A 16107-nucleotide genomic window follows, 5' to 3' on the forward strand; every position below is an offset into this window, starting at 1 on the left:
ATATATATATATATATATATATATATATATATGTGTATGTAGCATTATTTACGGTGGCCAAGACATGGAAACAACCAAAGTGTCCTTTGATAGATGATTGGATAAAGAAGGTGTGGTATATATACACGATGAAATACTACTCTGCCATAAGATGAAATACTGCTATTTGCAACAACATGGATGGATCTTGAGAGTATCATGCTAAGTGAAATAAATCAGACAGAAAAGAACAAGAACCACATGACTTCACTCATGTGGGATATAAAACAGAAAGCAACAAACAAAACAAACAATCAGATAGACACAGAAAATAGAATAAATGTTACCAGAGGGAAGGAGGGTGAGGGGAGAATGAAGAGGGTGATTGGGGTAAAATATATGGTGATGGGAGAAGACTAAACTTTGGGTGGTGAGCACACTATGGAATATACGGATGACGTACTATAGAATGGTACACCTGAAACTTATAAAATGTTATTAACCAATGCCACCCCAATAAATTTAATTTAAAAAGTTACTGGATATTTTTTCCTGTGACTTTTTTTAAAAAGATTAACTGAATTCCTTTCAGATGTTCTCCTCCACATTCCCCCAAAGCCTTGCCTGTCCGTGATCTTGCACTAAGAAAAGCACCAAGCCATGGACTACATCTGAGTTACAGGGTCTCAGGGAGGTGTTAAAGAAGATGAACCCTCCTGAAGATTACCAGCCTAGCAATATAAATTCTCACATCCAATGCAAAATTTGTCCAAGTGACTTTTCTGCTGCCTGGTTTACTGCCCTCAGAAACATTCACAAAATCACACTGGGAAGTGAGGGTGCGCCTCCCCACACAGAACTCCTGTCCCTACAAGGTTGGTAAGGAGGGGGGCGGGGGTCTATGCCTCAATTCTGTCTTCTCCCTGCTCATGTAGGAAATGATACAGCTGCTGCTCTCCCACGCTTCCTCATGTACTAAGAAATGTGGATGAAACCATTTGAAGTAGTGGCTGTTCTACTGGGTTGTTGGAAAAATCATGACGTATTTTTTCTATGTTTTTCGTTGCAAAAATGCGTCACGACTTTTCTGACAACCCAAGAGAACAATCCACTGTCTGGGCCACAGACAGTTTCTCATGTGAGAGAAGGTCTTCCTTTTGGAAGCTGCCGTTGGACCCTAGTGACTTGAGCTGCGTAAGTCATAAGGAATCAGTTTGGAGATTAGTCCATGTCTTCCATCTTGCTTCGAGGCAAAGTTCTTGTATGAATTGTTGCTTAGCCACCTGAAAACTGGCAGGGCACATACTGTGCACACTGAGCACCACCTTGGCTTATAGCCCTGATATAATGGGACGGGTCATTCTCTGCCTTGGGAACTACATCACTGCTCTGGTCACGCTGGACAATGGGATCTGGTATCTGTGGGAGGAGGGCTTCGGTCTGTGTGTGCGAGGACATCACTCCCAGCCTAGACTCCGACTCAGGGGCTTAGGTAAAAGGCCCTCATTTGTTAAACGTCTTTCTTTGTTTACTGGAAGGTTCTGGGACCACCGATTTGGGCTTTCCCCCTTCAGCCCCTGAATTCATGTGCCTTAACAACTCTGCCTGAGTGCACTCACATTTTTACACCTATTATAGCTATTTCTCATTCTAGGAGGGCACTCAGCACATTGCAAGCACTGTAGCTGTGCACGGAAAGGGTTCCTCTTGCTCTGGCACCCAAAGAAAGAAGTTTCCAGGCCACCGCTATGGCAGGGTCACTTTGTCCCTGCACATCTACCTCTGATAGACTCTTCCACAGCTTCCTGCTGGTAGGGAGTAGAAGCTCCCAGAAACTTTTCAAGATCATATGACATGAGGGTGTGTGAAAGATACATCTTTGCTCGTGAAGCAGGCAATTAAGTAATGAGGACAACTGCCTGTGTCAGGAACATGACAGGCATGTGGCAAGCACTGGCCACCAACTGTCACGACACTCCTGTCAATCACTATCATCATGATTTTACACTGAGGGTTTCAAGTCTCAGTGACGTTAATAAGTATGTCTAAGGGCCCGGAGGAGGCAGATCCAAGACTGAAGCCAGGGCGGTATTACTCTGAAGCTGGGCTCCTTCCACCCAACCGTGCAGGACAGAACTGTTACTGCCCATTACATGTGAACTGTTCTTCCTTCATTTGGGGTAACTGCATTTTTATGTGGGGACATGGAGATTAGGTCATGTGGACTGAAGGGAAGCTCTTGCTTTGGAGATATGTAATTCCCAAGAGCTGGGAGATTCTGAGCTACACTTTATATAGCAGAGAGGCCAAGGAGGGAAAAGTTGAGTAGGCACAAACCAGAACTGTACCAGGAAGCCCAGCTAGGGGACATCACGTAGACTGGGTGCTGTCCTCAGCAGTGCTGCGGACACTTGCTTGCCCTCCATCGGGATATGTAGGGGGACACACAGGGCTCTTTCATCACCACAGCCCTCTGCTCTCAACCTGTGTGATCCCACAGAACTTCTGTTTTTTAGGTTTGTTTTCTAATGTGAAATTATTTTTACAATGTCTCCCAAAGGTGCCTTTTAGCAGATGGAAATCCTGGCACATGTCACTCTATCTGACTGAGGCAAAGAGGTTTCCTGTAAGGTACACACCCTACTCTCCATTAAAATTCCTACCCATGCATCACATGGAGGTTTCGATAATGTGCTTTTCCTGCGTTATGATATCGCACAGATAGAACCTGACTTGATCCTTAAGCCAGCTGGGTCGCTTTACCAAATGGCCACCCCTTTGGTGTGGAAAGTTGTGGGCATGTCTAAAGCACTGGGGTATGCTTGTGTTTTCTCTTAAATCTCATGAGAGGTGTGTTCTAACTAGTCTTCTGCCTGCCTTATCTGGCAGCCCACCTTCACACATCTGAAGGTAAGCTCTCACAAGAGATAACTGTTGTGCAATGGGGCTTGAGGTACAGCTCACTTGTGTGCCTCACAAACCAGGAGGTTCTATATAGTTAAACATATGTAATCTACCAAGTCCATCCGATGGTGGGGCTGATCTCTGAAATCATAAGCAGGTAAAGAGAAGGATGACTCAACTAGGTAAGCCGAGACCATCCCTTCTCTCCTATCATATTTTGTCTCTTGGCTCCATGTCTGCACCGTCGAAGAGCTCTTACACACATCTTTACTGTGCCATCTAGCTCCTGTTCACAGGTCTGAACATGCTCCAAACCAGAAGCTCTGCTGGGGAGGAATTATTAGTCATCTCTGTGTTTCTGGTGTCCATCAATGTATCAGTGGGTGTTCAATAAGCATTCTGAATAAGTGATCAGAATAAAGGCTCCAATCCTGTATCTAAACTAGGATAACACTTCACTATAATTTTAAGAAATTAGTTGAACATATTCTGGCCTCAGTTCCTCATCATAACTCAGAAACCTTCAGACCTCTAGGTCTCTCAAGTAGCTCCATGCTGTCCAGGACCCCAAGAGTGCCACCCCTGTGTAAAGGGCAAGTCTACCAAGACAGTACAGTTCCCACAGCTCCTAAGAAAGAGAAATCCTATGCAGATGCCAGGGTGCCAGAAGCCTCGATGCATTAAGGCCCTGGAAAGAGACGATCTGAAATGAGTGATGTCCTGAGATCATGATTTTACTTCACCGTGGACAGCGGCTTAGTTCCAGGGAGCAGCTGCTTACTACAAGGCCAGACCCAACAACAACAAGCAGAGGGGGGAGGTGGGAGGCCAAAAAGGCCCAGGAGTCTGCACAAGAGGCCTTCCGCAAGGCCTGTTCCAATTCCCCCCATCCTCCAGAGCAGAGTGCCTGTGGCACTGCAGTCCATGTGTCCAAAGCCAGCTGTGAGGTGGCCCACATGTGGCCAGCTGCACAGCTCCAGAGCAGGCTTGGTCTCTGAGCCATGAAAAACAATGTTCAACATCTGGGACTCTGGCCATAATCAAACTATCAAGAGGAACAAATCCACATCCCAACAAAAGGGTCTTCTGAAATAGGTTCCTTTGAAAGATACAAAATCGCATCAACAGTATTCTCTCAGCTTGCCGGAGGTGTGTCTGGAAAGGAGCTAAGATTGTCTCCAGCAATGCCCACAAGGACCACCTGACACCATGTCTATCACGGTCACACCCATGTCTTCATCTATTAGAGGGTCACTGAGACTGGCCTGGAAAAGCAACATAGTGCCTAAGACGTAGGCCCCAGAGTGTGCTGGCCCACACTTGGGAGCCCTAAGCACCGGCAGCAGCTCACCCACAGGGCACCCACCCGGTCCAGAACAGGGAATCAGCCCATCTCCTGCAAGTGGCCCACGAGGCAGCACTGAGGTCCCTGTGGGACAGGGGTTGTGGCTCAAACCAGCACAGATCTGGACAGTCCTTACGACCATGTGCAACCCTAGCTCTGCCTAAGTTACAGCTAAGCTAATCCTACTCATTCTGACTTTCAGGTTAGGTGTTGGGAACTCAGAATAATATAAACCCTCTCTCTGATTGTTCTCTTTTGTTATTATAGTGTACAGCCTCCAGGGTATCCCGGAATTAGTAGGTGACTTCACATTGCATCCATGCAAGAGGCTGAGGAAAAGCAATGCCAAATTTAGCCAAGTGCTTGCAGAGATCTAACAATGTTTCAAAAGAGCTGGCATGCAGGGTGCACATCAACTCCCCTGGCCACTCTGCTGAAGACTGGAGGGCCGAACCTTTCTGACTGTTCTGTTTCCCCAAACCTCTGCTGCTTAGGAATACACCCCAATGGGCCATCCTGTCCTAACCCCACTGGCCAATGGCCAGTCAGTAGAAATAATCCTAACTCACTCTCCCTCTCTGATTATTCTAGCCTTTTCTGAAATCTCTACAAATGATAACCATGTTTGATATTCTTGTAATGCTTTTAAGTAAACAAGTTTCCACACATTTTAGTTTATTTGCTCTTTACAACAAGCTTATGAGGTAGAGAGGAGCAGGTAGCATTTTTTTCCATTTTATAATTTTATAAGATAGGGAAACTGAGGCTCAGAGAGGTTAATGACCAAAATGGCAAGGGTAAAGGCTACAGAACTGGAACTCAAATTAGCATCTTCTCTTTTCAAGATTTGCGCTTGTTCCATTTAGACCCAGCTCAATTCTCAAAGGCTGTGGTCACCCACCACAGGATGAGCACATTTGAGGGTACAGGGGCAATTCAATATGGTATAGGAAAAAAAAAACAAACCACTAGAACTTCTGTTCTTAATTTACTTCTTAGTCCTGCCTTCTAAGATGTGTTGTAAATGTCTGCTAGCACACAAATTAGAGTGGGGTACCTACATGTACATAAGTATACCATATTGGGGAGTATGTGCTCACAACTTTAACAGGGGTTGCAGTAAGATTTAGAGACCACTGCTGTTCGACACTGTTCTGTATTGCTTTTATCACCCTCACTTACTCTCCTTCCTGATCTCCTATGGGGAACAATAAAATTGAGCTTAACTGTATGTCAACGTCATGGCCTTTCTTCCTGTGACTTTCGTCCAGATCAGTGGTTGTCAACTGATTTCCTCAGGAGTTATTTGGCAATGTCTGGAGACATTTTTGGTTGTCACCACCTGGGAATGGGGGTGTACTGACATCTAATGGGAAGAGGCCAGGCATACTGCTAAATACCCCACAAGGCAGAGAGGACAGCCCTCCACAAGGGAGAAGTCTTTAGCCCACGTCAACAGTGCTGAGCTTGGCCTACAAGTTTTATCAAACTACTTCTACTCTCAGCAAACAGGCCAACCAATCTATCACCAGATACTCTGATCGTGGCTTGGTTGGATTAGGTGTACTGAGAAAACAGAGCAGTGAGCTCATGAATCTGCATCTCTGTTGCCGAGGTAAGACATCTTGGCCAATGGAAATGCAATATACAAAGGATCAACCGAGAACTGCCATGCTGAATAGACAGCTGTTGGCTTGTGCCCAGAAGGAAAATGCAGAGAGCTGTTCAGATGCTGAGTGATGGACTAGTTCTCAGTACACACATTGAGTAGATGTTCCGAAAGTCGCTGAGGGAGGCATCTGATCATCATCTTATGGCACCAATCCACTTACAGAAGACGACTGCTCATTTTCTGTGGTGCCACTTGAGGGCAACCCACACACGTCCCCATGTTTGTCCTGTGCGTGAACCCTACTAGGAGGCCAAAGTAGAAATTAAAGGAAACCCAAACTACGTTTGATTAACTGTTCTCCTTTCACGTGATCTTTCTCTGCAGGTGCTGGAGGCGTGCTGATAGATGGACAGCCCTGTGACATTACTATAGTAGCTCCTGTCACTAAATCCAGGGAGAAAACTAGACCTGAAGACACAATGTGGAAAAACACATCTTCTTTCTGTGTTTTTAACTCCTCTTTTTGGTTGTTTCTAAAAAACACCCTATGTATGATCTCTAAGGGCTCCCTGTCAGGGCATGCCTTCCCAGGGCTGTCTGCACATGCACATGAGTGGCCAAAACCAAACCCATTCATCCGCAGTATGTACATTTAGCCCAAGGGTTTAAAAGTCAGCTATTTCCCATGTGAGTTCAGTCCAAAGTAGTTCAAACTTGGAGAGATAAGAATTTCCATATTTCTCTCCTGTCACAGGTGATTCTGCTGAAACTGTCAGTACAAAAAGAGGCAGAAAATAGTCTCCCTCTTTCCTTATACCCACACTCCACTCAGGGGCAGGGCAGGCAGTTTCTTACAAGGACTGTGAATGGTAGCTGTGACAGCAGCACGAGAATGAAAATGTCAGCCCAACCATCTCTGGGGTCTTTTATAAAAGTACAAGAAAATGAGATAGTACACAAAGAGAATAAGCAAACAGATTTATAGGTTAGAAGTAGTTACATTGGGGCCCAGAGAACAACAATAAATATCCTCCTTGAACATAATCCCCACCTCCCCCCGATGGCTGGCAGGGTGTTTCCATTTGGAGGGACATAGGAAGAGGCTGTTCTAGGCTTATTCTTAATAATACAACTTGAGGCTTGATTTTATTTGTGATAATCAAAGAGAGCTGATTGACTGCAGCGTTATTCACAACAGCGAAGATATGGAAACAACCTAAGTGCCCATCAGCTGGTGGATAGAGAAAAGGTGGTACGTATATACAATGGATTACTACTCAGTCACAAAAACAGAATAAAATCTTGCCATTTGTGACAACATGAATGGACCGTGAAGGTATTTTGCTAAGTGAAAATAAGTCAACTGGTTAAAGACAAATATTGTATGATTTCACTCATATGTGAAATCTAAACAAAATAAAACAAACAAAACCAAACAGACAACAGACTGGTAGTTATCAGAGGCGAAGTGGGTTTGGGGACGAAATGGGTGAAGCGGGTCAGCTATACGATGATGGATGGAAACTAGACTTTTGCTGGTGATCATTTTGTAGGGTATACAGATGCTGAGTTACAGTGTTCTACACGTGAAACTTACATACCAATTAAAAAAATAGAACTGATAAGGAGAAAATGAAGAGGGAGTCCATGTCATATTACTTGCAGTCAATTCAGTGGTTATTATTCTCTTCCTCAATGTTTTCTGATGATTTTCCCCCTTCATGTATCAGTGATGAAACCCTTAACTCTTTAATCTACTACTACCTTCCCAAAGGCCCGTTCCTAGCCCTGGGATCACTGCTAAGAAAGCAGGGGACGTGTTTTTCCTCGGAATAAAAATGCATACAGGGCATTCATGCGTGTTTAACAAGCATCTTATTTGTGGAGCAAACACACAGCACTCTTCCCTCTCCCCAGGGGCTGCCAAGTGAGGCTGCAGAGAACGAGGAAGAGGAGCTACAGCAGTGCGTGCGCCGTGGTCTTGGGTCTCCTGCACAGACTCCACTGTGACTCCACCTTGATTCACCACAGTTGGTCAAGTTCGCCTGACTGACTGCTGTGTGCCTGTTTCCCCATCTGCAGAGTGACATCTTCTCACAGGCCGTTGTGAGGGTCAGCGAGGAGTACACATAAAACACCAGACAGTGCCCAGCACATACTGAGTGCTGTGCTGGCTCTAACCATCACTACAAGTCTCCCCATGGGTTTCTACGAGTTAGTATGACAAGGACTACTACGGCAAAGTGAACACATGGGGGAAACAGGAGTTAGTGTACTTCAAGTTTCAGTCCCTGATTTTATTTGAGGAAAAGACCCCAGCAGAGAAGGGGCTTTCTCAATTGTAAAGGTCGCGGTATTTTGGCAGCATGGACGGTGGCTGCCAGCTCTCAGCAACAGAGCAAAGCCCGGGGGACTTTGGCTGTCACCTCCTGCAGGCTTTTATCTCTGGTTAGCTCCGTGACCCCAGGGGTTACACCCAGCACAGCCTGCTTCTCTGAGGTCTGCACAGCCCTGAGCCACCTCCCCTGCACCCCATGCCCCAGTGTTACTGGGCCCCCCAGTACCAAGTCCTTAAGAAAGGCGAACCCAGCTAAAAAGCAGGCAGGTAGCTGGTTTGGAGGAATTCACATTAGACCAAACTCCAGGAGAGGATATTCACTTTTAAAAGAAGAACCTACAAACCCAAGTAAGTCTTGCATTGGTCAAATGGTGGGAGGGAAATTTTACAGCTGGTTTCTCTCCAACATGGTTTTTCTAGATCCTGACTTAGTTCTAGAAAACAGGGAAACAAGAATCAGTAAGCTTTATATTTCTATTACAGTCAATATCAGCTATTCCTCGGTTACCAGGAACGCGCGACGGGTAACTTGTTAGAGACAAACTTCTTTCCTAAGGTCCCCATCAGAGTCAAGCTCATCGCACCTCTCAGGTCTGATTCTGAGCAGCTACCAAACGCCACAGCGTTACCTCTCTGGAATTCACTTCCACAGGATTTCTGGCTTTATTAATCTTGAAAGAACATGAGGACTGAATGAAAACATATTTTTTAGGTCTTTGCCAGTGAAACAACCCTGTTTTACTGTTTATGTTTATAGAGGGAAACAAACACCCACTGAGGCTCTGAGTTCTTCTAGTGCCCGGTCCCTGCCTGGTAGCACTGGTCTTCAGTAACTGAACTGGGGCCCTTACCTTTAGCTGGGTTCACCTTTCTTCGGCACTTGGCTTTAGTAGGGGCCCAGTAACAATGGGATGCAGGGTGTAGGGAGGGTAGCTTTGGAATCTCAGAGGAGCAGTAAGGACCCGAGCACCTCTGCTGACAAGGGCTACTTAACATAATTACTAAAGACCTACGTACCATTCCAGGCAAAGACCTAAAAGAAATCAGGCTACACTATGAAATAGCAGTGATGAAGGTGAAATGGCCCTGACATTTTACAGAAGTACAGAATAAAGAATCCAGTCAGCTACCAGGCACACTTGGGAGAGTGTCATTTGATTGATGTATAATCACAATGAGCTGGGAGTACAGAAAGAAGAGAGGTAAAGAGAACCTAAGAGGCCAGTAGAAATTCTGACTCAGTTGTAAGGATTTTTCTAGTAGTTATCCTAGCATTGCCCCAAGAGAGTCTGTTCTACAGCAAGGCAGAGCTGGGGCCCTGGACTCCCTTCATCTCAAAGGTGTTCTGAAACATCCTTTATGCTTCTGTGAGGGGTGAGCCTTCCTCACATTTTGGAAGTGCTCTGACTACAACTCTCAATGTTGGGAGGAAAGCGATAACATCAAAGGCAAGGTCACATTTAGTTAGCTTGAGTCAGGGTTTGGGTGTTGGCAGTGACAACCTCTTGCCCATTGTCTTTCCTAGAGGCCCATTAAAGTGCCTCAGAAATACTCAGAAAATGTTCATAAAGTATGCAAAGCTACGTGGAAGCTGACCCACAGGAAGTAAAACCTGGATGGTGTTCACGTGGCTAGTGACACCTGGAAGTAATTGAGAGTTGCGTATGCTTGGGGCCCCGCCTCCCTCCCCAGACATATGGAATACGCAAAAGCCTATCCCTTCCACAACACCAGTGGGGAAGGGACAAGGAGTGACTGTGAAGAAAGAGGCGTCAGCAGCCAACACACCCCCTTGACAATCGTGGGCAGCGATGATAGGGTATGCCAGCCCGTGGCCTAACCTATGCAGGGAACGTGAATCTGACTTCCTCCTTCTCATAGTTCCATCATGACTAATCCACTTGTTGGCACTTGCAGATGCCCGGCGGGATCTGAATTACAAGTTAAGGACGGGTTTTGGAGTCTCCAAGTTTTAGAGCTTTGTAAGAGGGGCTGGAATTCATGGCGGATTCTTCCTGAAGTCCCCTGCCTGGCTGTTAACATTTAAGAGCGCTCCACATGGGTCTTTTTCTTCCATTTGTACCTCAGGGGGACACTTGTGGGGCTTGTGTCCTACATAGCATCATCCTGCCCTATTTTTCAGTATAAAAATAGAGTGGCCCATTTTCATTGCTGGTACTGCTTCCATGTCTGCACCATAGGATCCCTCTGAGGGGGGTGTCTAGATTAGGGAAATCACCAGGTAATTTATGAGAAAAAAAGAGAATGGATTTCAAGAAATTTCAGAAAGAAACTGAGACCTAAAGGGAATTCTCCAGGGTCTTCACAAAGGGTGGCACAGAATCATGTCCACCGTCACCACCTTCCTTTAGATGCTTCTTCAGTACATTGTCTTAAACAATAGTGGCTCTCCTCTCCTTTATTTCTGAGACGGGAGGCCAACAGCACCATAGGTATCAATTTGAAAGTTATATACATACATCTATCCTTCCTTATCACTGATTCTTAGTCAACTTATTGCATCCACCGTGTCCCACATCTTTTTCTCCCAGCCTTTTAAAAGCACCTGGATATTGACTTATTTCCTAGAATGGGGAGCAACAGAGCACAGACTTGGGGGGTGGGTGGGAGTGAGGTGGTCAAGAGAAGCCACGTGAATTGTCTTCTGGGACCGATTCTGAACGAGCAGTGCTTGGAGGATTAAAATGAGACAAGCAATGGTTTGGGCAGAGCTGAAGCTACCTAGGGATACAGTCCCTCCCTGACACGGAGTCTGGTTGTTTAGAATGCGGAGAAAGCCAGCACTCTGTTGCTCTATTCTGTGGAGAAACCCCCAAACTTGAGTCCCAGGAAGGCTGCTTCAGAGTAGAGGAGGACAGGAAAGCCTTCTGAATAGATACCTGGGTTCGTAGAGCTCAGGAGTGGCAGACTTGGCACTGAGCGCTCCCCCACCAAGCTGCCCTCTTTGGTATCAAAGCCAGCCCAGCACAGCAGGCCACTGCTGCAGGGGCACAGCAGTGTGTGAGAGAAGGGGACAGTCTCATCCCTCGAGGCTGGAGTGGACAAGCAGAACTGGACAGCCTGGCTCAGCGCCCAGGTCATGGCAAAGACAGCACAGGAGGCACAGAAAAGCAAGGTCACGGTGCCTTAGGCAAACGCCTCAAGGTGAAGGAGAGAGACAAATGCTCCTAGTCCCCAGCACTGCTAGAGTCAGGGACAGAGGAGGACGGCGGCCCCAGGCTGTGTGTCCCCAGGCAGATACTGCTCAGTGTGGAATTCCCCCTACATCTGCTCTAACCCTCAGGCTGCCTGCACTCCTGAGCACTGTGGGAGACAGGTGGTGTCTGTCCTGCACTTTTCTACCCACAGTTGCTACCAAGCAAAATGTCTTCTACCTTCTGAACAGAGGCCCTGCCATTAATGGGAATCTCTATTTTAGGTATAAACACCTGTTTTTCCCATTTTAATACACTTCTGCTACTCCCTGCCCAGCGCCACCCCACAGTGGTTTTAAGCCCACTCGGAGATGACCCTGAGCTACCCCCTTTCCCACCCTCCAATCAGGAAAAAGGGAAGGAAAAGAAAACTCAGAAACCTGAAGATTGTTTGGAATTTATTCTCTTAAATAAGAATGGTAACATTTGTTTTTTGAAAAAAATAAAAGCACAACACCTTAGTTTCACAGTAACCACAAAAACAAAGTTACACAATTAAATAAAAGAACTCACAAAGAAACACACTAAAAACTCACACAACACAGGTTAAAAACAAGGGAAAAACAAAGGCTTCAGGGAAGGCCAGAGGTGGACAGGGGACCCTGGGCACAGCCCGTCCTCCCTTGCTCTGGCTTCTCTGTACCACTGCCGTGGGAACCCACCATGCCCCCTGCCCCAGCACCCACCCTCCCTCTACCCCAAGACGAATGGTCAGGAAAAAGAGTAACTCCTAACTCAGTGGACACACGCTGAGCCCCTTTTAGGAGGGACTAAAAATTTTAATTGTCCCACTGTCCTACAGAGACCTACTCAACACCAAGAGACAGCAGCAGCAAGCTGCAATAATTAGCCCAGTGCAACCAATTTCCAAGCCTGGAAGTAAAACAGAGGCAAGGTGGGGTGTTTGGTTCTCTGGTATTCTGCAAGCAACAGCCCCAACTTTCTTAGTGTGCTCCTGACTGCGCTTCCTGAGGGGGAGTCTGTGCTGCCCGTTTTCTGGGCTTACCCACCCCCAAGTCTATACTTCCACAGGTGTGATGGCTGCTCTGTCCCCTCCCAGTCCTGACCAGAGCACTGAACCAGGCCAGTGCTGTGACTCTCAAGGCAATTCCTTCGGTTTCCAGAACCAAGGATCGAGAAGCTTTAGAAACAGCTTCATTATCACTGTTATTATTTAGGTCACAATACACAATATCCTCATATGTATAAGTTAAACCTACATAAATAGATATGTATATATAAATAAATATCCACAGATCACCATTAACTATGTCGTTTGGGGCAGCGTTGGGTTGTTAAGCTGGACTGCAAAATCTCCTAGCTGTAATAGGTTTTCCAGAAAACCTTAGGGATTATAGAGGAAGCAGCGATAAGAGTCCCTAACTTCCTCCAGCCAGACAGGAACCCCAGGGTCGAGTGGAATTCTTCGAGCTGGCGTGTTAAGTGTCTGCATCTCCTCATTCCCATTCAGCATCCAGACTATGGAAGCTAAGGGTGGTGGTGCAAGGGGCACAGGGCGGGCAGCAGGTGCCTTCAAATGTCACTCTGCTGGGCAGCTTTCGGAGTTAAGGTCACCTTTTCCACAGGACGAGATAACTGAAGGTTTCTCCCAGCCCACCTCTGTCACTGCACTAGAGGGGAAGCTCTTCTGGTGTTGCTACGATACCCCATGGCCTTGAAGCTTCCTTTTCAATCACCCACTCTATGAGACGTAAAGGGGAGTCCTCTGGACAAGAAAAGGATCCCCAACCTGTAAGTCAGGGTCTTATATCCAAGAGAAAAAGATCTCATTTGGGGTTTTTCTGTCTCTGCGTATTGTCCAAACTGTTCCTAAAGTCAGGGTGGGAATTAGGAGGCCGGGTAAGAAGATCTGTGAGGTCCGCTGACCTGCAGCAGTAAGTCTAAGAAGCTTGAGAACAAAGCGTTTACAGATTTTGAGAACAGAGCAGAGGGTTTCTACATTAAAAGCACATTACAGATAAAAATACTGTAAACAATGTCCTCCAGACACTCAATTAGGCAGCAGTTCCAGATCAGGAGATCAGAGAAAGACGCTGTAGGGTCTGCTACCTTGTGAGCAGTGTGTTTCGGACAAGGGCAGGAATTTTGGCATACGGGGGAAAGAACATAAAGGAGAAGGGGCAAATACCACAGAATAAAGAGGAAGTCAGAGAAAAAAGCACAGCAGGGTCAAAGTCAGCTACAGTCATAGCTCTTCCAGCTCTGCCTCCTGGGGATATGCGTCTAGGAGGGTGGTTTATTTATACCTGGCAGGATCAAGTTCATTCATTCAGTTTTTCTTGTCTAGAGTGCAGCCGAGAAGACTTACTATGGATCTGGGTTAATGATTGCTATCTATGAGCACATTCGAGAACCCCAAAACACCTGAGTTTTTCTGAAGCTTTTCAAAAGGCAATTCTAGCTAATCAATCAAAGCTTTAGTTTTAAGGAAGGAAATCCCTATCAAAGGAGAAAAAGAAATCCATTTCATGCCAACTATAAAATACCACCATAATTCTGTTCCTTTTCTACAGAGGCTGGCAATAATTAGACCCCTCACAGGGAAAGTGCGGGTGCTTCCGAGTGTGTTCAGACTCAACTGTAACTTGCAAAGCTTCAATCTCCACAGGCAGGTTCCACCTGAATCTCATCAGCCCTCAGCCTACAGGGTCCCCTAAACTCAGGGACAGTGCCTGCCCCATTCATCTGGAGGTCCAACCTGAGACTCCTTTGGGAGATCTTGAGCCCCTCATGCTATAACAGGCAAGTCACCCTCAAAATCCAGAACCACGGGAACTAACAACTGGAAATCCATTATGTTTTCAAACTAGATAATAATAATGGAAACAGAACCAGATGGGAAGGTGAATAAACTCAGCTTGTTCAGCAACAACTGAATTGCACTGTGTTTAATGCTTTGTAAAGAATGCTCTGTACTCTACATCTGAAAAGACAGTTTAAGTTCTTTGAGTTGTTTTCCTGAGTAGCTGAGTTCCCTGGAAAAGCCACCTGTGCTGGAATCAGGCCCAGATCTGATGAGGTGGTGCCCTCACCTAGTCAAGTGCACGTTCTAGAGTGCAGAGCCCAGCCCTGCTTAGATCCTTTTGTTACTCTCTCTGGCAGCGCTTCCCTGAGTGCTCTGTAAAGGGCTGCCAGCACTTCATGATAAGGACAGATTAGAAAGGGTTTCAGGCTACAGAAGGTTTCAAAGTCATTTGTGTCTTAAACATTGCTATCAACTGTTGGTCTGACCTGTAGAGCACTTAGAAAGCTTTCCGAGAGCACAGTAAGGACACACGCAGCAGAAGAAGCAGGGCTGATGTAGCTCCGCTGGGGTCTCACTGCACCAGGGGGTCCCACCCAGCCTCTGGAACATTCTCCCTCTGCCAGAACGCACACCATAGGGCTCCCATTAGTTCTTAAGCACAGGAAAAGAAGAAACGCTGGGAACCTTCCATTGGAAGGCCAAGTGGGTAATTCTCTTTTCCCATCATGGAAATTTCACCACCAACTCCTTCTTCATAGTTTCTGGCATTAGCTGATAATCTTTAGTTTTTAACATGGCAATTTTTATGAGTTTGCAAATGGCTGCTTTAGATATATTTGCTTGACAGGAAATGTGTGACAGAAACATGGCCCTGCTGATTTCCTCTCTCACCTACACAGCACCCCGGGGCTGTGAATAGTCTGGGGCTGTATGAGGGCGTTAGGACCATCCAGCAGTCTGTGCAACTGCAGACACATCTCACAGGCTGCTCTGACACAGAGCAGAGAGAGGGGCAATTTTAAGAAGACATTCCCCCAATTCTTCACAATAAGCTCAGTGTCCATGCACTTCCTCAGTCCTGCCCTGCTGAGGCCAGAATAAATGTGTTTTTAGATACCTCCTGACACGAGGAAATGGTTAGTGTAAGTGGGACAAATTTGGACTTGATCCTTGTTAGAAGATCAAATGCCCCAGAGTGACCAGGACAGGGCATGTCCTTTAGTGGTAACAGGTCAAAGAGAAGTGTAGTTCGTCTAGTCACCTAAATAGGGAGGGGACACACAAGAATTTCAAGTTCAGATGAATGCAAATCCAGACCGTGGGGCGCTGTCACAATTCCATGCTCTGTCCAGAGTCCCAAATAAGAACTCTAAGAAGGCCTTGTCACTCGGACTTCTCACCTGGTCAGTGATAACTGCAGCCTGCTCTGAATTCCTGCTTACTAGACAGAGCCTGGACCAACCACCCCCATGTGTTTGATGGAGTGGGGCAGGCCCCTAGGCTGTAGCAGTAACACATGGAGATATTGACAGACATTACTGAAGCTTGGTGGTCACGCTGACCAGATGGCGCCCCTACTGGTTCACAGTCTGCCAGTGAAACTCCCCTCTGATTTGTACCAGCACCTCCGACAGGCCATAGAGAAAGGGGACCCCGAATGCAAGCAGCTGGCACATGAAAAAGGAGTCCAAAGGATTTTGGGCCACATGATGCCCAATCGAAGAAATGTTGCTTTGGAGGTGCTGGCTCACCCCCCTGGCCTTGTCACACAGGCCAAGAGAGTGACGCGCCACCCAGCCAAACAAGGAAGTGAGGCTACCTGGAGTTCTCTCAGCAGGGTTGGCGACGGTACTGGCCCGTCCATTTGCATCTGCAGTGGGGCCATCCTGCAGGGGTCCTCTGGCCTCCTAGGAAAGTCCCCAAAAAAGAACAGTGACTGACTGAAGT

At 46.6% G+C, this 16107-nt stretch overlaps 1 protein-coding gene across 13 annotated transcripts in view; it reads right to left on the reverse strand.

Moving 5' to 3' along the window:
- MICAL3 (microtubule associated monooxygenase, calponin and LIM domain containing 3) overlaps positions 1–16107 on the reverse strand; it is a 220152-nt gene that overhangs the window by 58108 nt on the left and 145937 nt on the right. For all 13 annotated transcript variants that reach the window (XM_019627037.1, XM_019627036.1, XM_019627047.1 and 10 more), the window contains one exon: positions 15980–16067. In XM_019627037.1, coding sequence (XP_019482582.1) covers positions 15980–16067 — 88 coding nt within the window. The remainder of the gene's footprint in view (positions 1–15979; positions 16068–16107) is intronic.

The sequence above is a fragment of the Hipposideros armiger genome, unplaced genomic scaffold (genome assembly GCF_001890085.2).
Source record: "Hipposideros armiger isolate ML-2016 unplaced genomic scaffold, ASM189008v1 scaffold_703, whole genome shotgun sequence".
Classification (NCBI taxonomy): Eukaryota; Metazoa; Chordata; class Mammalia; order Chiroptera; family Hipposideridae; genus Hipposideros; species Hipposideros armiger.